The sequence below is a fragment of the Hetaerina americana genome, unplaced genomic scaffold (genome assembly GCF_022747635.1).
Source record: "Hetaerina americana unplaced genomic scaffold, ioHetAmer1.1.p SCAF_1, whole genome shotgun sequence".
Classification (NCBI taxonomy): Eukaryota; Metazoa; Arthropoda; class Insecta; order Odonata; family Calopterygidae; genus Hetaerina; species Hetaerina americana.
Genome location: NW_027286069.1, coordinates 90,597,022 through 90,621,025, shown reverse-complemented (window position 1 = coordinate 90,621,025; position 24,004 = coordinate 90,597,022). Strand labels below are relative to the sequence as shown.

Here is a 24,004-nt window from a genome sequence, read left to right as displayed (position 1 = left end):
TTGAAGAAAGTAGAGGAATTCTTGGTTCATGCCTTGAAAAGAGCTGAAGTGAATATTTGCATAGAAAATTAATGACTCGAAACACTAAAACGAATAATTTCGGAGAAAATGTTCAGATAAAGAACTACGACACAATGTTCTTACACCCTGAGTGAGTAATTTTCAATCTGAGGCTGAGAGGGGAAAGAGAAAGGGCCACTACTCCTTTTAGACGCTCACGGGATTTTGTAATCAGGAGGTGAACAAACTAAGAGGAAAGTAAGATTAAAAAAAAAATCTTGAGCATAGTATTTCGATGAAAAGCAATACGTCTCACCTCGCCTCACACCAATGGGTACACAGAATTTTCGTTTACACTTTTTTAATAAAACCATTCAAACTTGGAAGAGAACCAAATCATGGGTGCATATCATCATTTCAGGGGTTCTACTTGCGCTTACACTAATCTAAATTTAAATTTGAACCTAAACTCGTAATTAATAAAGGAGAGAGAGTAAAAATTAAATGCCACAAGGATATAACCGTGAAGTCGGCAAATCCTGAGTAGAATTGTCGACTCTTCCGCGGTTGATGTGACATTCACCACGTCAATGCGAACAAAGGAAAGTTTCCCCATCATAAAGAAATTCCTTCAACCCGTTCGACATCCCAATTCACTATCACTAACTATTCTAAAGAATTTATCAACCATCGGACGACACATTTTGACCAACATAAAAGTGTATCAAAGAAAATACTTACAGGAATATCCCCAATAGAAAGATTTTACGAATTGAAGATGCATTACATGCACAAAATTCTTCAAAATTCCCGATTGATCACATATGCACCGATTGAAAAAATACTATTCACGTTTTCCAGCAGCGGGTGAAAGAAATTCTGAAACAAATATCGTCATTCGCCGTCTGCAACCGGAGGAACCCTCAAACTGAAACCAATTCATTTCGGCAACTTCACAATAATGAGGGACTCTCGCGGCAAGGATAAGGTGAAGAGGGGATGGTGTCACAGGAGGAAACAGAAAGGGGGCAACAGTCGTGGGGCCTGCGAGGTCAAGGCCTCCGTGCTTATCGGGCTCTTTCCGACTAAGAGCTTCAGCTCACGTCTAGCAGATAAAGCCTTCTTCCACCACACGTGTCTCCCGACCATAATCCAAGGAGCAAACGGAGGAAGAATGGGAGGTGGCGAGAGAGGGAAAGAGAAACAACGACCGCAACATGACAGCGGACTAACGAGGGGGAGGGGTGTGTGTGCGTGTGTGTGAGGGAGAGCACCCGTGCGGCGGCGGGCGCGGTTTCCAGGGCCGCCCCACTCGGCAGCCGGCCGGCAAGGCGGTGCACTCTCGGCACGAACGGCCGTGCAATTCGCCACGCGGGACTGACTCTGGATGCTGATACGGAAAATTAGCGCCGGGACTGCGGAGCACTTTCCCTTAACCCCCTCACACCAACCGCCCATCTCTCCCGCCATAATGCCCACCGGTCGCCCTCTTGCTGATATTCATTTTTCGCGGCCCAGGGTCAGGCTCTCGAGGCAACAAGTCCGACGCAGATGTGTCTAGCCTCCGTGGGAATGAAGGCTTCCCGGTATGCCCTAAATCTCCCCTTTTTTTCGGACCGGAGAATTTCAAATCAGGGAAGGGATCAATATTCACTCCGCTCGACCTTTATTATCACGTATATGGTATATTACAAAGTGACGTATCTCTGATTGTATCCATCTATATTGATTTCCATCCTAATACCCTAAGAAGGGTTATCCAATTCGGCCTAAAAATTTATCGCAGTTTGCCTTCTTCGGATTGGCATGACCATTTTGTGTGAATTTAACCCTTCTCTCCTCCTTTTTCATTCGATTTTCCTAAAACCCGTCCAATGAAACATACCTCATTTAAACCTGACAAGCATATTCTTCCGATATGTACCCCATGAAGGGTTTGATTACAGTGTACAACTTTGAACTTTTCATGCTGTTTAATTGGATCTCATCCACTTCCCACGATCCCATATAGTACCTCTAGTTGCTCTTTTCTTTTATTCAAAAACTTAAACCCATTAAATTTTCAGATATTTAATTCTAAATTCCTTACACCATTCCGGTCTAAATCGCAAGAGCAGGCCAAAATCTAACGGTGTCCTTACTTCTCCGTAAATCACCGTGTCGTATGCAAAAAATTTAAGATCGCTGCTAACGGGGGGAACTTAGGTCGTTAATGTATATCAAGAAAAGTAGGGGACCAATAACTCTGTGGCAATGCTGAAGTTAGATCTAAATCTAAGGAGATGAAATTGTTTGATTAGAAGTCCCTAATCCAGCTGGTCACTTTCTCAATAATATCATAGCACGTGTATTTTAGTGTTTATATCAGTTTCACATGAGGGACTTCAACCAAGGTTTTTTCAATCTAAAAATACAGCATCCATACGTATGTATGGGCATTTCCCCCAATTTCAGGATACCTAAAATAAAAAACCCATTGTGTTTCGTATTACCTGCTTTTCGTAAACCGGCTACGTTCTTAAATTTCTAACGGTCAACTGTCCTGAAAGGCCATTAGATTTCTAACAATAGTATGTTATGATTTTGAATCATATCGATCGATAAAACGAGATTTTATGCGGAAGGAGATATTTAATAATACACTAAATTATACAGAAAACAAGAACAAGAACGCAATATATATGGAAAGAACTTTTTTTAACCATGATTCGTACGCCAAAAAATTGCCTCTATAATTCTTAAACTAGATGCCATTCCGAATTATGATGTTATAACCAAGAAAAAAATGACGAACCAGTCACAAGACCCAAAAGACCATCTGTTCTGGCAGGTTAATCATGGCGAAATTTAATCAGTTCTCCAACCCTTAATAAAAATATCCGGAATGCAATTTTGTATTGCTTCTCTTAGCAATTTCTATTCTTCGGGCCCAAATACCTCTACGCACAACAGCAACCAGGAACAGATACATCACCAAGAAAATGGCAAAATGTGTTCAGGATGCAGCGCATTTCCGTTGAAGTCCCCGTGTAGATGTTAACCACACATACAATACTTTCCCACCTACTAGGAACAGAGAAAGCAAATTAATGAATGACCTGAGAGAAGTTTCAAGGCGTCAATAACGACTTTGTGTGCCACTGAATTCTGTACTTATTCAACTAGTTTCACTGCACTAGCTTCCGGAAGATGCTACTGTGAGAATAGTAGAATTGTGGAACGCAAAATCGTCATAATTAAAAAAATGTTTGAAACTTCTTTACTACCTTAATAAATGGCATTTTATGACGAAAAATACGACATTAGCCTCCTAATCGTGGCCTCGTCCGCCGGTTATTTTCGCATAACCTTCATATACGATTTAAACAGTAAATACTACGAACGTCCATGATGAGACGTCATTTCCGGCTACACTGCAGGTAGCAAATTCATACAAGGAAAGTGCCCAAAGTTGGACTGATGGCGGCCCAAATATTGCATTTTCTAAACGGGAAATCGGGAATGCAAAACTAAAATTTACCCATTCCATTTCCACTGTGATATAGCATTTACGCATTACTATTCTAAGCACCTTCACGCGAATGCGAATGGCCAGGCTATCGGACGCGGACATATACTCGTACTTTCGAAGCTTCGGGACGAAAAGCGGAAGATAGCCAGACGTGACTGCGGAAGAACCAATCAAATACTCGCTTGCATACGCTTTGGAATGCGCTTCAAGTGCGGTTTATGTCAGGCAAGCATGACTTAAGCCGTATCAATTTCACATTCATTCCTCCGTTGAAAGGTTGCAACGCAGACATATCCCCGATATTATTCTTGGACTTGGCGACTGAATGCAAGAGAACTTAATCACCGTCGAAATACCTTCTAGCCGACCCATACGCAAATATTACCCACTCGATTAGTAAATTAATGAACCGCTGAAAAATAATTAGGAGAGATGGATTGAATTGAGAGAAATTCATTCCTTAAAGATGTCCATATCAGCTCTCCCAAGCCTCCAAACAGCTATGTGAGCAGATGACAAAATCCTACTCTCCACCAGTCACGTGCTTAATACACTCTCTAAAGGATCTCTAAACACATGGTTTTTTTTAACTGTTTACAATTTTATACTTAGAGGTAGTTTACAACAATAAACTGAATTAAAAATACCCTTGAGCCACTTTGCACGCCTCACGATAATTTTTCCATTTCCTCAAGTTTAGAAACCTATCGGCATCCTTCGCTAATGTCTAAAAGCTAAAGTCACGAAATTACCGGAAATTGCATTTTTTTAATCAAGCAACGTAAAAGAAAACAGAGACCGGCGCAAAAAATATACATTTAACACCACGTAGACGGCTAGGAGTTGAAACTTCGTGTATTCACTTCCACCAAAGCTTGCATTCAAATTTTCCATACAAGGAGAACAACTTTGCGTAGTTGGTGCGCGTCGTGCAAAAAGGCAAGTGCTTAGGAGAAAGGAAATAAGAGTGGAAGAGATAGGATCCGGGAGGCAATGAGTAAGAGGGGACGGGGGAATGGAGGCTAGGAGGTGGAGGAGGAGTATTGAGGGTTGGGGAAGACTACAGGGAGGTGTAGGGAGAGGAGGGGGTAGGGGACGCTGGAGTGTAGAGGAGAAGACAATAAGCAGGGGGAGGGGAATGGGGGAGAGAGGAGGTGGAGGCGGTGAAGAGGTGGCGGGGAGGTGCGGGGGGGGGGGGGGAACTAAGAACAAAGCGACAGGGAGAGAAGGGTGGGGGGGTCAAGGTGGGTGGAACGAGGGAGCAGGAGGAGCGGGGAACCGGGGGCTGCGGGGGCAGTGACTGAGAGGAGTTGAGGAGAGGGGGAAGAGGTGGAAATGGTGGCGGGGTGCCGAAGGATGGACGACGGCGAGAGGGAGGCTAATGGCGGGAGACGAACGCGGGGGAAAGGACATGCCGGACTGGGGCGGGGGCGAGGAAGGAGGGGTCACGCCCACGCGGAGTAACGCCATGGTTTGCGCGAGGATTGCACCGACTCGTCTTGGGTATGATTCAGGGGTCGTTTTCTGCGATGCACTTTCAGATGCATTAAAATGCACCGGTTCCGCAGCATTAACGACGCACAACAATGCACAGGCGCATATTAAAGCGTGCACTATTTTTCGTCGATTTCTCCACTAGTTTGCCAATTTTTTAGTCTTGGAAAGTCGAATCGTGTAATTAAATACGCGTATAATATGCGCCAGGTCACTAAACGACCTTACCAACGGGGTCTGAATGGCAAACTCCGACAGATGGCGAAGGAACACAATTTAGAGCGGTGATACTTGTTACAATCGAGTTCTTAGATCTATTCAGCGATTTTACGGGAGGAGCTTGAATGGAGAAAATATTTGATATAATTAACATAGATCCCCAGGTAGATTTTATCAGACTATTATAAACTAAAGTTGGTTCTTCCCAGAATTCCGATTAATTTGCAAGTTGGGCCATGTCAAAAAATATTTGCCCCAAATCATTTTTGCAATTTATCCTAGCCACGTATGGGAATAATGACCAGAATAAGTGGCAAGATAATTAATGACTCGTAGGTAAACTGATGCCACCTTTCACACCAAGAAGCACGGGCCCCTAGGGCTTATTGAGCACCATTGGCATTTTTTTCTCATTAATTGCATGGCGTCCCTCCGCTTTCTCAACCACATTCTTAGTAAGTCTCACACTGTTTTTTATGACGGAAAAAGGCACAAATACAGAGATTTCTTACGCTCAAAGCTCATACAGGGTTTCTACAGTTTTCAAATGCACAGACTTTGCGAAGTCACTATCGCGCAGTTATACCTCACGCAAATATCCTGTAACACCAACCGTCGAGGTTGGAGGACAATCACTAATTGATTCGTTTCATCTCGCTAGGTCCCGTTAAATAACATGCTATGCCCCGATTAGAACTCTTACACGATATGGGCATTACAGGGATGCATATTTTCAGGTGATTCGTTTATTCGTAGAATGAAAACGGAGATAGGCTAGTTTTTCTCGAGGGGTATAGGTATCTATGGTCGTTTTTAGCATTTACCTATCCCCCGGGAAAATATTTCCGACCATCCTGATCGTATCACAATTATTAGAGGAAAGTATTGCTCTTAAAGGAATTCGGACAGATTTATGTGATGCCACACAAAACGTGCATAGGGAAGAGTCCTCGAGTAAAGATGCCATTGAATAATACTAAAAGCACGAGCAACCAAGTCTATCCATTTTGTCATTCTCCAAACACATATGTTTATATGTAGTACTTCTTTATTACACCCTACTGTTAATTCGACATAATAGTATTCTTTTGCTCAGATTACAGTCGTTCATTTAGTAAAATTAAAGGTGTAGTAAACTTCAAAGCATGAGTTTGTCATGTACCGCACACATGTACCTCACAAACTGAAACTGCAACCCAAAAATATCACTGTAATTGGCGAACGGCTTAATGCAGTTATAACTGATCCTCTTCGCAGTGCAAAGTTCAAAAATTACCAACCAGTATGAAATGGCGGGCCTATTTAAGCAGGTATTCTTTTAAGACGTCGGCTTTCTGGAGCCAACGCCGAACAACTGGAACACAAGTTTTCACCGCATCTCCCCAACCTCCCGCGACGCTGACATCCGCCGCCATCATTCCGGACCACCCAGCCCCCCAGCGTCAACAATCGAGCCTCCGACCCTCAGAAACAAAGGGGACGGGGACTATGCGTGGGGAGGGGGTGCACACTGAAGACTACGCCCCGCGAACGACGAGGGGCCACGTGGAGCCAGGAGTGCGGCCGAGGCTGGCCGCCGCGCGATGTCCGGGAAGGGCTGCCGCCTACCCTCGCTCTCCCTCCCAGTCGCAAGAGGGGTCGTGCGACCGCGCGGCGATCCCGGCCGATTGGTATTCACGGCGACGAGGCAGGTGGGGCCGCGCGTCGGGCGAGGGAGCCGATGCGGTCGCGATGTGGCCGATGGGGAGGAAGGAGGGGCGGCGAGGGGATGGTTGACGCGCGGGCGATGGGGGCCGGGAGAGAGAGAGGGGAGGTCCCAGGAACGGAAATGGGGGAGAGGGAAGGAGGGGTCACGTCGTATATGACGGGAGGCGTGTGCGTGTAGGTAGCCGAAATGGGCGTTCCTTTGCCGTTGGAGGGGGAGGGTGTTGGCGTGGGTGGCGGGGCGTCTGGATTGGGTGGTGGGTGGAGGCGCGCGGGATGGTGGGGGGGTTGAAGTGGGGAGGGATGGGCAGATGATGGAAGGAGACCTCAGCCACCTTCCGAAATATAAAGTGCAAAATCCTATTTGTCGAGTTTGTCTGCGTGGAAAAGGCGAGAGGTCCCCGCCCGTAATCGCGATTCATGTTAAACTGCCGGATGAGGATGCGAGAGTGGATGGAGCGGTGCGGTGTATGAAGTATGCAAATCAGCTACTGGGCGCGGTGGGGTTTTCACAAAAAACCCAGAGACCACTTGGCTCTAATATCTAGTAAGGTCACATCTAGAAGCACACATTTTGTCACCTAGAATATGTAACGTCTTTAATTACATCGGCACCCGGCTCATCTTCACATTTACTCCAATAATCAAATTATCACCTAACCTCAGAATCACTTGTAGTAGCCTAATACTGCGCCTAAGGCCACCAAAGAGACTAAGCGATAGAGGGGGGTGTGCATACACCTACACTCCGGGTTTTCATCTATTTTTGCGCAAGATCAACGAGAGTGATTTTTGCTTCAAGGGCAGCAAAAGACGAAAAACTTATTTTAAACATAATGCATAGCTTAATTGGTCATCGCCATAAATTATCGAATAACTTATAATTAAATTTGCTCTCAGAAATTGTACATTGGAACTTGTACCAATTTATATTTACCGATTCGATTAAGGAAAAATGGATGACCCTTGTACGTTAATTCACTTATCATCTCTATCACTTTCCACGAACTAGCAAATGATAGAGAGTACTAGTACTTTCTAAAATTTGGTTTGTTTTCAGGACTGTACAACAGAAAAAAATAATTCAGGAATACTCTACAATGCAACAATGCCAAAGTGTAACAATCATTCGCCTTGACCGAGATCGTAATATCGCAGTGTAAGAGAACGTCTCGGAAGCTTGACTGGCTTAAGTAATCAGCCGGACAACGAGTGATGCGGATACCGGTCAACAGGAATACTCAATTTAGAGCGCATGCGATTCTATTTTCATAATAATAAAATATTTCCAGTCTATTTCAGGACTGCACGGCGAAATTGAAGCTTATCGAAAAATTGCTTAATAAGAAAATTGCTTCGTGATCTCTTTCATACCGCTTACGCAATCATTATGCGCGTGACACCCTTTACATCCCACTCACAATTCGAATCAAGATCGGCATTTAGACATAATTTCGCTGTTAAGTGAAGACAACTATGTCATTAGAAAATATCCTGAAAGTCAAACGTTCATTACAATAAGAATGTCAAACAACGATATTATTTATACAAAATTGAGGAAATGTTAAATTAATTAAGATATTTCGCCCGAAAAATGATACGAAATAAAATACGAATCTACAAAAATGTTTTATTGGAAAATTCGAATACAAGAACATTCAACGGTCAACATAAATTAGAACAAAATCCAATGATGAAGAGTAAAGTGCAATTTGAGGGCATCCGTACATCTATCCTAGGAGTAATCAAGCTCAAGGAATTCTCGAGTTTGCAAATCGGAAATGCAATGTAAATACTGAAACCAGCATTGCCTCTAAATGATATGGATATTTCAATGACTTTCTTCGGAAATATTTGCACTTGTAAGATAAATAATGAGTTTACGAAGATAACTTGCAAGTTTTCCTATAGTTTCAATTTCAAATACTTCTGTACATGTTCAAAAAATTATGGCTTTCTCGTAGGAACACTTTCCTTTTATGCACTTGTAGTCCAAGCCACTCTTTGCTTGCAGTGGCTCTCGATCGCTTAATTCCCTAAGAAAACAGAATAAACATCTTTTTACGATTTTTTCAGCAGGCCAATCGAATGCCCATACGTTTCCAAACAATACATCCCCTCTTCTCCCGTCCCATAGTGAATGATGCTCTTACCTCCTCCGAAAGCAACATTCCAGGAGAGATAAATGTGGTAGCGAACGGTATTTCGCCGATGGCCAGGCATATCCTAATTATAACTCCCAGTCAACGATGAGATCTCACCGAACCCGTAAGGTTTTCCAATAGCTCCAAAGACTTCCTGAGACCAGAACGAAAAAATATGACGCAATGACTTTATGAAAATGAGATGTTTCTGTCACTTTTATTTTTGAATAGACTAATGCCCATAAACAAGTTAAATTACAAGTTCGGCTTTCGGGCCGGGGGCTTGAAAAGGCCCAAGGGTATCATTTGAAACCATGGTTAAAGCATACATCATAAAACTCGACTAAACAAAACAAACAAAAATCCTTATATGCGGATCGGTTACGCTGAGGGCAATCATTTCGTTATACGGGGAGAAATTAGAAGTAATGGGCTCATTCACTGACCTACGGAGACAAAACGTAGGATTTAAGAAGTCGCACAAAATAGCACAAATTTAGGGGACATACTCGTACACCGTGAAAAAGCGACTCTTATGCTCATCGATGATACAGCAACAAACCAAAAAGCGTAGAACGAGAAAACATCAGTGTCAGACAGTGTATCATGTGGTATTTCATAGATTAGAAACATGGGCTCCATGGGAAAAGCATTCCAGGGAAGGATAAAAGACTTAGTAATTTGGAGCTTGAGTTGGCTGCTGAAGATCAAATGGAAGGATAATGTGAGACTGGAGAAAGTTTACGGAAGAGTAAAAGTAAAAAAAAAAACATTTCAGAGCATTACGGAAAAGAACCAGATGAATGGGTTATAATAGCAAGACAGATCCCAAGATTAAAAACCATGGACAGATACGCAAGCCAAATAAAGAAATACCACATATCCAAAAGATGGGCTTAAGGTCGAGACGAAAGCGATTTTGCACTTAATACGGAAGAATGGAGGCCTGCAGTCCAATACTCTCCGAAAGGAATAAATAATGAATGAATGAATGAGTTACAGCATCACGAAGGAAGGTAAAAACGAAAACAAAAATATGGAAAACACGTCGGTGGTATTAAGTCTGAAGCCACATCATTTTGTCCATCATTATTTCAAGTCCATCACACCGGAATAATTCCCAACAGTTCATGGTTTTGGAAAAGGGTTTTGTTGAAAACGCCTATGGGACAGAGCGTTTGGGCATTGACTTGAGGACCTGTCTCAAATCCCGGATAATACCTTAGAACAACGCCACCTCTACATTCCAAGCGGTGCGATTTTATGGAACATCGCAGCAATCGGAACGGTAGCACAGATAAAGGACATGTTATAAAACTTGCGAATTTGTGAATTTCACAGGACTTAAGACTTCATTAGTGGTGATCCCCACCCTCACCTATCAAAGCCAACCTTATGAGTTGGAACCTGAAAGGACGGCTGCGTTCACTTCAGTCTTTCATGCACCGCCATTGGTGTAATGTTCCTCTCCAGCATTTCAGAAGACCTTATTTCCCCAGAAAGGCTAAGATGCCCAAATCTTACCGTCTTGTCGAGACTTCAAATTGATTAAGCCGATGAATCCACCGAGGAGAAGAACGAATGAGCCGGAGGACAACGAAAACACCTCAGTCGATTACAGATATCACAAAATGCAGCGATGGGAGCAAAAAACTACCGACATTCTTGGTACAGCCATAATCACATTAAAAATCAAGTTAACAGGCCCGCCATAAGCGCTAGTGAAGATGAGAGCTTCCGTGGATGGAACTTATAAGATTTTCGATTCAGATCCATCCCTTGCAATCCATCCAAAACAGGAAGTTCAACACCTATACACTTGCATAAAATAAATACATATAAAAACATACCACAATTAAAGGATTCATACCACTACTATAACGGTAGAAAATGTTCAAAAGCTGATAAAAGGCTAAAGAATTTTTTTCCATCTGAACCTTACAAATTATTCGTCGCAAAATCGAAGGGACAATGTAATTGTGCCTATGAGTCCCAAAGTAGACTCCGGACCGATAAGATTCAACCCTGTATGGTTTTTAAGTTAAGGATAGAGAGAAAACAAGCAGCGAGATAGGCAATGGTGAAGGTGATGCAAAAAATACCTCCTGCAAAGCCACGACTGAGCGGTGGAAGACGTACAAGCTGCCCTCCCTCTTCTGCCTTTTCTGTAGCTAGTTTCGAGAAACAGCACCCAATTTAGCAGGTAATCTTTGTTTTATTGGCAATCAAAGACAGCGGAAATGACCTCAGCAGTCGGCTGTCTCCCCCAATGACTAATACCACAAAGAGAGACGAAGAAAAATGATATGGACAATACACTGCTGGATGTCTGTGTGGTAGTGAGATGGCCATAAAAAGAATATCAATGTCCCTGGTTCTAAATTCATCATAATTTTGCTATTTGCACTGCATTAATGTTCCTCCATTTTATTTTTTTAAATCTTTTCGAACCCATATTAAATATCAAGAGAGGTATGAAGTAGTCGAAGGACATGATTGCATAGATTAGTTCAACATACTTCTGTCGGCAAACGAAATATTCGGCCACGTCCTAAAAAGAAAACCAATTGACTTCATAACAGCTACTGGGATCGCAGGAATGCATAATGTATCACCAGATCATAAGGGGACTGACTATTTTACTTCTCGCTCTCTCCTATTCGAAGAACCGCGCCCACCAATGACGGAGGTGGTGTTTTATGGTATCGAGAATCTAATTCATTAATCACATCAGAGTTCGTTACTCTCTCCCTTGACCTATTGCGTTCAATAATTATTAAACTTTATAAAATACTTCAATGTCGTTCGATCTCTACTCACCAACATGGATCTGTCCTTGCTAATTTAATCCATTTTCGTCCTTCCACCGGAAATGCCTTATCTTAAAACTGGCAAGAATGAATGTATAAGGGATCGAGATGGTGCGGGGGCTAACGTACTGGCTTCCCACCATGAGGGCGCGGGTTCAAATCCCGGCGGTGTTGAATATTTTTCAGAGGTATCTCGATCCCTACTTGAGGTGCTTTGTGGAGGGCACTTTGAGTGAGTACGCCGTCCGTCGGATGGGACGTTAAACTGCGGACCCCTTGGCGCCTTTCGTTAAGAGTAGGCTAATGCCGACGCCGGGTTTCTCTCCACCCTTCATCCTTTCCTATCCATCCCCTATGGCGCAAATGACCTTAGCTGTCGGTCGCCTCCCCTCAAAACTACTACTACCCCAATTAATGTATAATCGATAGGGCATGCTAATAATTAAGGAAATGCATAATTTGTAAAAGGCCTGTTCCCTCCAAATGTTTCTTTGATTACTCGTTTAACTGTTATGCCATAATTCGGACACTCATGCCCTTACTGTATGCTGAATAGCAGTAGCAATTTGAATCTCCAACTGCATAGGCCTCATAACGGAGTACGTACACCGGAATACGTAACGACAACGAAATACCCATTACCTACTCAAGAGGCAAGTCTCCTACTGCAGAGATACACGAAAGTGTTATGCCCACCAAATTAACCCGGACGGCATATTCCGATCCTTTCACAGGCCAATTCTCTGAGGCCCGCCAAGACCACACTCCGCCACGCTGAAGGCAAAGAAATCCCTTTGGTGGACGGGGCACAGACCGGACCGAATCGGCCCTGGCATCGGGGATGAGCTCATGAGAAGGGGGAATGGTGGGTTGCGACAGGTACCAGGGGTCCATCGGGGATGCCTCTCACCGTCCCCCACACAAGACCTCCCCAGAGCGCGTCCCCATGACCCGAGACGCCGGAGTCTCTCCTTCAAACCAGGAGGGCGGGCGAGGCGGAGAGAGAGAGGTCCGCCGGTGTGGGAAGGAGGAGAGTGGGGGTGGAGGAAGAGAGACGAGAGGGAGCGGAGAGGACGGGGGGGGGAATGGAGGGGGGCCAGGGTCTCTCCAAAGGGGTCACACGAATCCCAAGGTGGAGGACGTCGCCCACAGGAGGACGGGGATTTCCGAAAACAGGGCAGGTGTGAGATGATACCGATTCGGGGAGGGAGGCTGCGAAGACGGCCGTGAATAATAAACGAGATTGGCCCGAGTGCACGGGGAGAGTGGCAGGAGGGGGTGGGGCGGGCGGAGGGGTCGGGTCGGAGGCATTGCGATTCACGACAAGCGGTGGCGAGGGGGAGTCGACTGGAGAGTAGAGAGGGCTGGTGGAGGGACGAAGGGTTGAGGGACAACAAACACATGAGGAGGCGAGGGACGGGGCGAGAGTGAAAGAGGGAGATTTAGGGCCGGTGGAGTCGAGACGGATTGAGGGATACGCGAAGTGAAGAGGGTCCGGGAGAGATTAAAAAAGGGGAGGGAAGGCGTATGCTTGGACGGATGTGTTGATAGAAAGAGCGGGCTGAGGAATTGTGATGGCGAGACAAAAGGAGACGGCGGGACGTGGCCAAAAGACGATCGGGTCCAGCATTTTTTAACTTCGGAAACCACATAGTGAGCGCTATGTTAATTAGACGAGCTCGAAACGAATTCTAGGAAGTAAATCACGATTTTAAAATTTTAAATACGTTCCGAACTGGAAACAACAAGGTAAATTATTCTCAAAAATATGCTCAGAAACCATTGGTATCCGTGAAATATCCTCAAAGCTCGTAATAGTTCGGAATTGTTTAGACATTTTCTAAATAACATTTTGGCGACATTTTTATCACAGACGTCACTCATATTTCTTCTCTCTAAAAGTGTCGTTTTGTCCCATGACAAAATCAATGACGTGTGTTCAGTTTCTCTGCAAGTTTGAATGTGAGAGTCGCAAAAGCCACTCCGTCCGATTGCTTACAAGGAACCTTCGGAGTGCGCCAGATTCATGAACTACGGATCATTAGAGTAAATAATCCTCATTGATACTTTTCGAGTTGAGGAGCACTCCTTTAATTGAAATCCTATGCATTATTTTCACCAAAATTCTTTCGATTGAGCATGATTCATAAGCAAACATTTATTACACATTCGGTAACTGGCTTCGGAGGTTTTTGAAGTTCAAATCGATAAAATATGGAATAGTTTAAAAGTGAATACGAGCAAAATACTTAAATTATCTAATAAACTCACACACAGTACGCAAATCTAAAATATAATCACATTATTACTCGTACGTAAAAATTATGCAATGGCTTTTACTGTCAGCACATATTAAAAAAAGACGGTATGCCAAGAAAATATGCACACCTGCAATTCATGCCTGAGGAAATTAAAAAATGAACTTAAGATAGATAATTGAAGGAAAGGAGTTTTTAAAGTAGCAGGGTGGCGATGATTCAATTATGGGAATCACCCCTTGGTCAATTCTGCGAGAGGGACGATGGATGCACTCGGAAATTTTATAGGAGCTTATTTGCATGTTAGTTTCGACGAGATGCCTCTTAGCGCGATTAATACGCGGGATGTTAACTCCGTATAATTTAAGAAGGCAAAGTTGATTAAACGAGATGGATCTCGAAGAAAGTTTTCCTGAGTGAAAATGTTAGGTAATTCAAAATCTTGTAAATCAACCTCATACCTCCTTGGAATAATAAATAAGCAATTCATTTTTCGGAGAGTCAAAAATAGACAAAAATAATTACAGAAAGCCATGAGCTGTTATCATAATTAAAAATGGCATTCATTACTCAAGTTAAAACCAATCACAAACAAGAGTCAACCACCAAAAAAAAAACAAATTGCAAATGAGGTTTAGAACTCATTTTTAGTTTTTAAAATGAATCGGTTTTGGCTTCACTTAATGCCTAGGCGATACGAAAAATAACGAAACTGTGGCCGAATAATTCACTGTGTGTACAAAATTTGAGTACTGAGCCTCAGTCTATACATATTATAGTATTCTTTGGAAGACATGAAGCAGGATTCCACAACAGTCTTCCTCAGAACCTGAACTAAGTCAGTTACGAGTTACGTAACTCGTATCATTTGAATATTTCTCTCGCATATCTTGAATGCCTCCAACCTTGTGTCACGCGCGAATATGAGAATCCATTGGCATTGTTTCTTGGCAAATATGAAAAATATTATGTGAAGAAACCAAGGCAACCGCGGAAAATGAGAAAGGTTAGTATCGAAGTTATCTTTTTTTATGTTTCCCATACCACGTGCTTGACGAATATAGCTGCATTAGCGCAGGCCGTGCTTTGGTTCGTACACCAGCACAAAGAGGAACGCGAACATCCAAATGAGATACCCCTTATTTATCTGCGTTAGGCCACCCTCGACGCTCAGTTGCGTTTCGTGCTCGCGAATGTATTCGGCCGTTTACCACGAGCGACTTTTCTTCAAGTTTATATACAGCTTACACATTCTTAAACGATGATCAAAAAAATTACATGAGTTTTCGGTTCTTTCTTGTTTTATTTAAAATCAAATTATCGAGCGTTGACACTTATCATGATCTTTTCGTTGGATAAGTTTGCAATACTCAAATAACATAAAATAATGATGCTCCATGTCCTAAAAGTGATCACAATTGAAAATTTGATAAGAACTTGAAAATTACTAGGGTCATAGATTGGAATACATTTGGACCAATTTCCTAACTATCTCTTTATTGGAGATACCAACAGCGGTTAATTTTTTTGTTCAGGAGACTCTCCCTTCTCAACAAACACAAGGGAATTAATGTAGTGAATATGAGAACAGCCAGCAGTTAATGTCGTACTTACACGTACCGTAGTCTATGACCTGCTAATACTAAACTTTTTTATTCAAAGCTATATACAATATAAATCCTATAGGTATTCCCATGCATTAATTGTTAACACCAGCTTTTGCTATCATTGAAAACCCCGAGTCGAGAATCAATCAATCAATCCTAGGCATTATTCCAAAGCGGAAAAACCACCTGCTTCGATTCATTCAAACATGAAGCACAGCTATGCACGTAGGAAGGTATACTAATACGCAATATTTACTTTTTAAACGATAAATAAATGACAAGAAATGTACCACACCTGCACTATCACTTGAAACCAGCTGAACTGAAGAACCCGCGAACGTGACTCTATTGAAACCAGGGGAGTAGATAAACGCTCCTTGAGTCCAAAGAGTCCTTTTGTACTCTATTTACACTTATGGGCGAAATTTTCCTCGCCGTAACACAGGCACACGATAGGCAGCCCCAAGATATGAACTCCACTTTAGTTACCGATATTCAAACAGAAAAGAAACTCGTAGCAAACTTCTCGCATGAACCATAGCGAACTCGATACTCCGTCAAGCAATCTTGTTGGAAACCTTCACGTCTTTTGGACAAAATTCGTCGGAACATAAATTCATCCTTTTAATATAATAACACAAAGTGGGAATTTCTAGGACTCGAACCTTCCATAACATCCCAAGTCACGTTACTCCGGATACATACGGAGTGTAGCGTGGGACAAGACGAAATGATTAGAGGAAACGCCATTTGGTGACGGCTACTGCGACAGTATTTCACAGCTTATATGTGATGCAGTATTCGAAAAATGACACGTGAACAACACGAAAACAAACCATAGCCTTCTGTTCAAATCCACACCAAAATTCTACGAAAGAACATCAAGAGCATCTGTAAAACCTCTCACGAAAACACATTAACAGATATGACTGATTACATATGAAAGCGATGCGTTGAATAGATATGATATAATTATTCAACTCCGTACATTATTTTTTTCCAATTCATAAGGTAAAAAGTCACTCATTAGGTTAAAAGCATAGGCACTTGGCTAATATGTATTAGAATGGAAAAACGTTTCCCTAGCTCAAGGAAACAAGTATATTTCTTGATGGTTGAATAAAATACACAAAAAGAAACAATAAAAATGCAGTATTAAACATATTAATACTACTAAAAATGTCAAGGCATTAAGTAAGCAATCGCTAAAATTACTATTCTAACGTTACTACTCAAAGTGAGTGGTATTTCAGAAATATTAATACGATCATACGTTGACGGAATGGTAATTAATACGTAGCCTCCTGAAATAGTTACATAATGCTATTATAATTACAATAGGTGATAAAACTATGGATATAAACAGTTTTTTTTAAACATTTAATAAGATTTAAAATTTGAATGTACAATTTTTAATGAAAAATTTACCGTCAACTCACTACACGATAAGAAAGGATAAGTTAAAAATTAATAGACTTAGAGGCCAAGCACGGTCATTTTAAATGAATCCTGCAACAAATCTGAATGTGTAACTACGTTTTTCATAATTTTAATTAAGTTACACGCTATGATTTGAAGAGAATCTCCCTTTAGCGAATGTTAAGATTTACTGAAAAATATACTCCGCAGTATTCAAACAATGAGAAGTAATAAAATTCGTAATTTCACGCTTGACTATGTGCAACTTATCCATGACGGAAAGCAAATATTTCAAGTGCTGTTCTCTTAAGATGGCATCAGCCCAATTGAAAATGCAATAAATTGTTTTGATTTTTCTCCCCCTCTCTTTCGATAATATTACCTATACTATGCACCCACTACCATCAAAACCTAAAAAAAACAACCGTTTTAATCGGACTTTACCGAATCGTTTACCTTTTATCCCCCTTTCTCAGAAATTCAAACAATCAAATGATTTTTCCGACTGGTTGGTCGAGCACACTCCATCGCGTGGCCGTATGATGGCGAAAAATAAAGATAGGTAGCCATACGACAAAACCGCCACATGAATATACACAAACTACAGAGCCACCCGAACATACACTGCACACCGTAATTCATCCCTATTAAAATTACCGACATAGCTTAAGAAAATTATTACATACATAAAGGAAGACTAGGATGGCATATTTATTCTATTTTTACACGAATATTTTATTTTAGTAACTTCCAACCACTGCACAGGAATACCAAGGGTGAGCCAACCCGGAAACGACGCCCCATTAAATATTAGTTTCGCTTCCAAAACAACACGTGTGAATCACAAATGAATTAAACATCAAAGAAACCAAGGACGCAAAAATATGCCGAATGAATACCAAAATTAAGAAAATGCTAATAACATTTAATTAATCGCATTCTAATTTTATAAAAAAGTTTGTTCCTGGTATCAAATATCCTCTTGCAATGCAAACATTCAGTGTGCACCTTATGTATATCACACCTTCATCTAAACCCACCACACGCCGATTATTCACACCATCATCACGCAGTAAATGACAACACTTACCCTATGGAACCTGCACGCCGTTTCTGGAGGAGTTTGCCCGCATCAGACCCTGGAAAAATAAATAACTCTTTAATTGACAAGCAATGGTAAAAGCCCGTTCCGTGGAAAATTAAAGGCCTCGGGATGAAAAGGGTAACGCACCCTCCAACGAAATCAATTCATTCCACCCGATCGACGCAGAGAAACATTTCCCCTCCTTCCGTTTAGTTGAAAATCATTTCATTCAATTCTGGCGTTGGACCTGAAAATCAAAATCGCCAACTTCATACGAGCTCCGACTTTAAGTATGCAAATCTTCTTTGATGGATGGAAACCGTCAGTCATTTATGCATATCACGTGACTGATCCGACACTAATGAGCCCCTTACGCCTCCAGGAATGTGCTTTAATTACCACAGGTATGCGAGCTCACTGAGCTCTGTTCGCCAAACTTCTCGAACAGGCGTGATGAACAGCAATTCATTTTGAAAATACCAGAGTGTATAGTGAATACATTCTAACATTATTTTAACCATATGGTTATTGTTTCGATTTTTTAGGGCTGCTTTATCGTTAAGTTCATGATGCAATCTGGAGTGACTCGAAAGTAAAGTGGCCGGAAGTGTTTCTAATTTCATCAAATTTCATGCCGAATTACGATGAGTGAAAACAATAGTGCCTTGCCTTTAGAATTTAAACGAAAAAGAAATGCACACACAATATTTCCGCGAACCGGTACAACCTTTAATTCTCTCCCCGAAACAAATAATCCTCACCCAACTAGACTCGTTGCGTACTCCATGCTTTATAAATTACTAATGAAACCAGTTCCTTCTTGCGTCTTCAAAATACAAGCTTCGGTTCACGCCCTCTAATCACTTCAATCAAAATATATTCTTAAGAATACGATAAAGGTGCACCTAAAGTAACTATAAAAAGAGAAGCCCTCTCTGTCTCTCTTTTAACTTTACAAACTCCTAATGGCCGTGGATATACGGTGGAAAAGTGAACTTTCGAAAGGAGTATAGTATGCATGATCCAGGACCGATAAAACGATGCATCTTAGGTAATTAAATGTACCACGTACGTTTCAGACTTGCGAAAATCATGATGTGGTTACATCGGCTTTTTTAACTCAAAACCCATGGAATAAACAAATATTCGTTTTTTATCGCAGCAATTCTTAGAAATATTGACAATAATGAGTCTGAAAAACGAAAGAAAATATTAACCGATGACTAAAAACACTTGAAAAACTTCCTCAATTACACGAACAAAAAAAGTAATCTTCTGTGCCCGTGTCCTGAGCCGGGGTGATATAATAGATTTTCAAAATTATTTTTGGAAGAATAATGAAAAGAATTAAAATATTAAACATGAGAAACAAAAAAATCTTCACTGAGTGATAAATGACAGTCCTACGACAAATTTCGACCTAACGCTCGAATGATCGTATGTGGTCTCGCTAGTCAAAATTGGCGCACTTTTCCGGGTAAATTATACTGCCAGACATCTTATAGCCTTGGGTTAAAAAAATTCATAAAAATTAAGACGGGTCTTGGTCAATGACGAAGAAATATGGCTTTGTGTTTTATATTTAATTTACAGCTGTCTTCGATTCAACAGAGGCAGGATCATTTTGAATACGCGCATGGCTATTAAACCTAGTTTTAATTATAGTATTAAACAACTTCTACTTCAATTCTTAAGTTTTATCCTCGAGATATGCTTGCTCATAAACCACCACAATTTATTGCACCTGTCGTCAATCCAGAACAAGCAATTCTGTATGTATGAATATTGGCACTACAAATGTCCAGCGCATTAAGTGACCGGGTTGAAACTCCAGGTGAAATGGCCTCGAATGGACCGAAGCGACACCTATTTTTTCTTCCTGCCACGTGCACTCCGATTTACTACGAGGCGAGCAGGATTCGATTTTCCCTTCACTTGAACTGCACGCCTCCGTAAGGAATTCCAGCTTTTCTCAAAGGCAGGGGAGAGCGACGGACGCACGGCGAATGAGTGATCACGGTCGGCGGTCGCCAGAATTCTTCTTCGCGGGCCGCAATTACCTCACACTTGGAGTAAACGGGACGCTCGCGGCGGGTGACCTACACCCGTGACTTGGCGGTCATCTCCGGGTGCATTCCTTCCGAGACCTCGCCTGTCCCGTACTCTCGCGCGCCCACCATTTTGTCAGGCGCGTGTCACAACCTCAGTGGACGGTGCCATCCAAATCACGGAACGAGGCCCGATGACATAGAACGCCACAAGTTATTCACGACATGATTACAAACGACCTATTTACTATACCTTATCCCTTCAGTCACATATCAGTGCACTTGGGATAGCAACGTAAATTCATACCCACCGTTGAAGGCCGCTATAACAACTTAGGGCCGATGACGGGGTCATAATTAAGTAAAACATATGATTCATATTTATGGAACGCTGAGGTAGGCGTGTTAAAAAATTGTGCGAGAGATGAATCATTAAAACAACGGAAATCTTCCATTTAGCACAATGAACGATAAAAATTTATTGAAGGAAGAAAAATTGAAGTTTACAAAGGCTTAAATATAGTGAATATGGGGAAGCTTTTATAAGCTTCATTTGTATTTTAACATTTTTCCCAGAAAATAACACAAACACTGATTGAAACTAGTACATTGCGAGATAATCGCATATGAAGTACATTCGAAGAAAGACCTATAATAAATTGAAACGTTTTCAAAATACAAACGTCAAAATCTTAGGACTAACCTCCAGACCAGGTTAAGCAAAATAACATCGAACATGAACATCCAATTTTGTAATAAATTAACATCTGAAATCACTGCCTTTAAAAGATAACTTCTCGTGGAACTCAAATTGCCACTCTCGCGATGAATAAATACTTCACAATTTTGTTTTGCATAGTACCCTGCAAGCCACCGCGAGGGTACGTGGCAAATTTATTCATTCCCTTCAGAAGAAACAGGCTGCATGTTTTATCGACAATATACTTCATTAATTTCCAGTTCAATGAACAAATACTTTTCACAAATAATTGAAAATTAAAAAGAAGGCTATCGAAACGCTTCGACCTTTTACGATCCAGCGGTGCCTAATTCTATTGGAGTTTTAATCGCCTTCCCAGATAAAATACAGAGATATGCAGCATCCAATTTTACACATTATATCATAATAAAAAGGTTGATAAGGTTTCTTGGGCTCCCAAACTTTTAAATTCAGCATTTCCGAAGCCGCGTTTTCAATTGCCTCGGACAAGATCTTATTCACAAATATAACAATTGAATTCAACAGGTTCCGTTTGCAGATTTCCGAGATCATTTGAAATATGATGCTTCTTATTAGCTTATTATTATTAGCTATTAGCTTGTTTCACTCGTGACAGTGAAACAGGCTAATAATACCTCCAAACGGTGAAAATGTGCGAGACATTTAGCGCAATGCGAAAAATGGCAAAGTAAAAGGACCCGCATTTCTTTCTTAGGATCTTACGGGAAAATGTTTCCACTCGTCAAAGTCGAGTCATAAAAAAACCATGACCTATAATACCTTCAACGAAAAATTGGCGAAAATATAACAGCAATTATGTTATGAAAATCTGATGGGAAAATATCAATTTTTCTGATTCTCCCCCGTTATATGAACAGGAACCAGTTAGTGCCTTGGCGATTGTTGCCAGCCTATTCCAAGCCGCATTTTTTTTCATTTTTAATTAAACATTGGCACTTTTTAATTAATCATAATATCCCACCATATCACGCGTGGAACGTCTCTTTTGTGTATTTTTTCATGCAAGGGAAATGCAACACCAGGTCGCATGACGATGTGGTAAACCATACTTTTTTACACGCTAAGTTAGTGAACATGGCGACATATGTGCATAAACGTATCAATCAAATGTGAGACTAAAACAAAAGACAAATACACGCATAAAACTACACACAAAAACGTCAGTTGAATTGTATTGTCCCAAACATAATTTTTCCAGTCAGACACACAGTTTTCTAACGATTCTCATACTGTAGGCTTTGCTTTCATTCACAATTTTAAAACCAAGGTTAATTCTGAGAAATGATGCCAAAACATCGAAAGGCAGGGGTTATACGAGAGTTAGCCCTGATAAATAGTCTTCCTCCAGCTCTGGGGACCTATAAGCAGTCTACTTGGAAAAATGGCGGCCCCGGTGTAGGAGGGGCAGCGTCCTCGCCTGCCAGCCCAGAGGTCTCGGGTTCGATTCCCGCATTTATGGGCATTCCTCCACCTAGGACTATGGAGTTTGCAAACGTCTTTAATGCCATAGAATTTTTCAAACTCCGATGTAAAGGCTAAAAAGTGCTGTTTTCGGACTACTACTAAATAAAGAATAAAACTCTCTCGTCATTGTGGACGTGCGCGAATCTTCTGCAACCCCCAGTGCTGTGATATTAGATGGGAAATGTGGACAAAAGACTCCAAGAGGCTCTAGAAGCTGGGAGATGACGGGGAGGCAATATGCTTGCATGGATTTTGCCCCTTACGCTATGCAGCGTCTGTTACAGTGAAGCAGCTAGAACTGACGTCTCTGTCAATGGTGCAGTCATTCAAAAACGGTTTTACGAAGAAGTACAACAGAAAAGGCAACGGGTTATCTCTCGAATTAATTTTACCATGAAATTATGATGGACGGAAACACTAAGTATGAATCTTGGCAATGAGTGAACTCAGCCAAACGGGGTGTCTACCGTTCCCAACAGCGAGGAAAGCCTGGCCACGATCGCCATCACACGAAACCCTAGTACGATTTATAAAATACCCGCGGGAAATTATCGAAACGAGTTGAAACATTGATATGGAATATAAGCACAATGGTTCAGGGGGGTTTTAAACAAAATCACATGAGATATGAAGAAAATAAGTACAGACATGTTGTAAGAAGTGAGGTGGAATGGCAGGATTGGAGCGAGATTCAGATTAATTTATAATGGAGGAGAGGAGCTAACGCCAAGTAGTCGTAATACTGAACAGTTAACTAGGATTAGGATAGTTGTAAGTAAGCTGCATATGCCGAAAAGGAGGAAGAAATACATCTAGATTGAAAGTATATGATGAAGTGAAGTGAAAATAACTGAGAACATTCATCATTGAACACACTCGTTAGTTTCAATGCAACAATTTCAGAGTTTAAAAATCATTCGCCTTGATTGGGATCAGACAGTCAAGGCGAATAATTTTCACACTGAAGTTGTTGCATTGAAATGCACATTAGCGGATGACTCCGTTAAAAGTTACTGTTGCGGCATCTCCCGCAGCTTCTTTGACACTTGTTACGAGTGACAGTTGTTGCTCGTAGTATTGCGGAATGTAGCGTTAGGTAAAGACAGATACGGGAGAGCATAGACTAGGAACAAGGAATCAATAAGAAAAGAGAACGGTTTTAAAATAGAATAGTAAATGTTATCTGGCTCCGTGCGTAGGCAGTAAATGTTATCATCAATGGGCATAGCTGGCCGAGATAATCTAGAAGCAAATGCAGATAAAACTGTAATCATGCTTTTTATAATAATATGCACCCATGAGAAAGTATACTAATTATAAGTTTAATTTGCTTAATCCTTTCTTCGGCAAACGAGGTACGAATGAGTAGGAGAAAATTATAAAATTGTCTGTGAAAGCTACTTGGAGACAGGGGAATAGACTGATGGGCTTCGCGTCCGTCAATTAACGTCATGGTCGCGAGTTCTGCCTTTGAGCATGGGTGCAGCCTGCCTCAGAGGG

At 41.6% G+C, this 24,004-nt stretch overlaps 1 protein-coding gene across 2 annotated transcripts in view; it reads right to left on the bottom strand.

Annotated features, from left to right (window-relative positions):
- The window catches only part of tgo (Aryl hydrocarbon receptor nuclear translocator homolog tgo), a 159,563-nt gene that overhangs the window by 124,768 nt on the left and 10,791 nt on the right, over nt 1–24,004 (bottom strand). For both annotated transcript variants that reach the window (XM_071593113.1, XM_071593109.1), the window contains exon 2: nt 18,257–18,305. In XM_071593113.1, the coding sequence (XP_071449214.1) occupies nt 18,257–18,305 (49 nt within the window). The remainder of the gene's footprint in view (nt 1–18,256; nt 18,306–24,004) is intronic.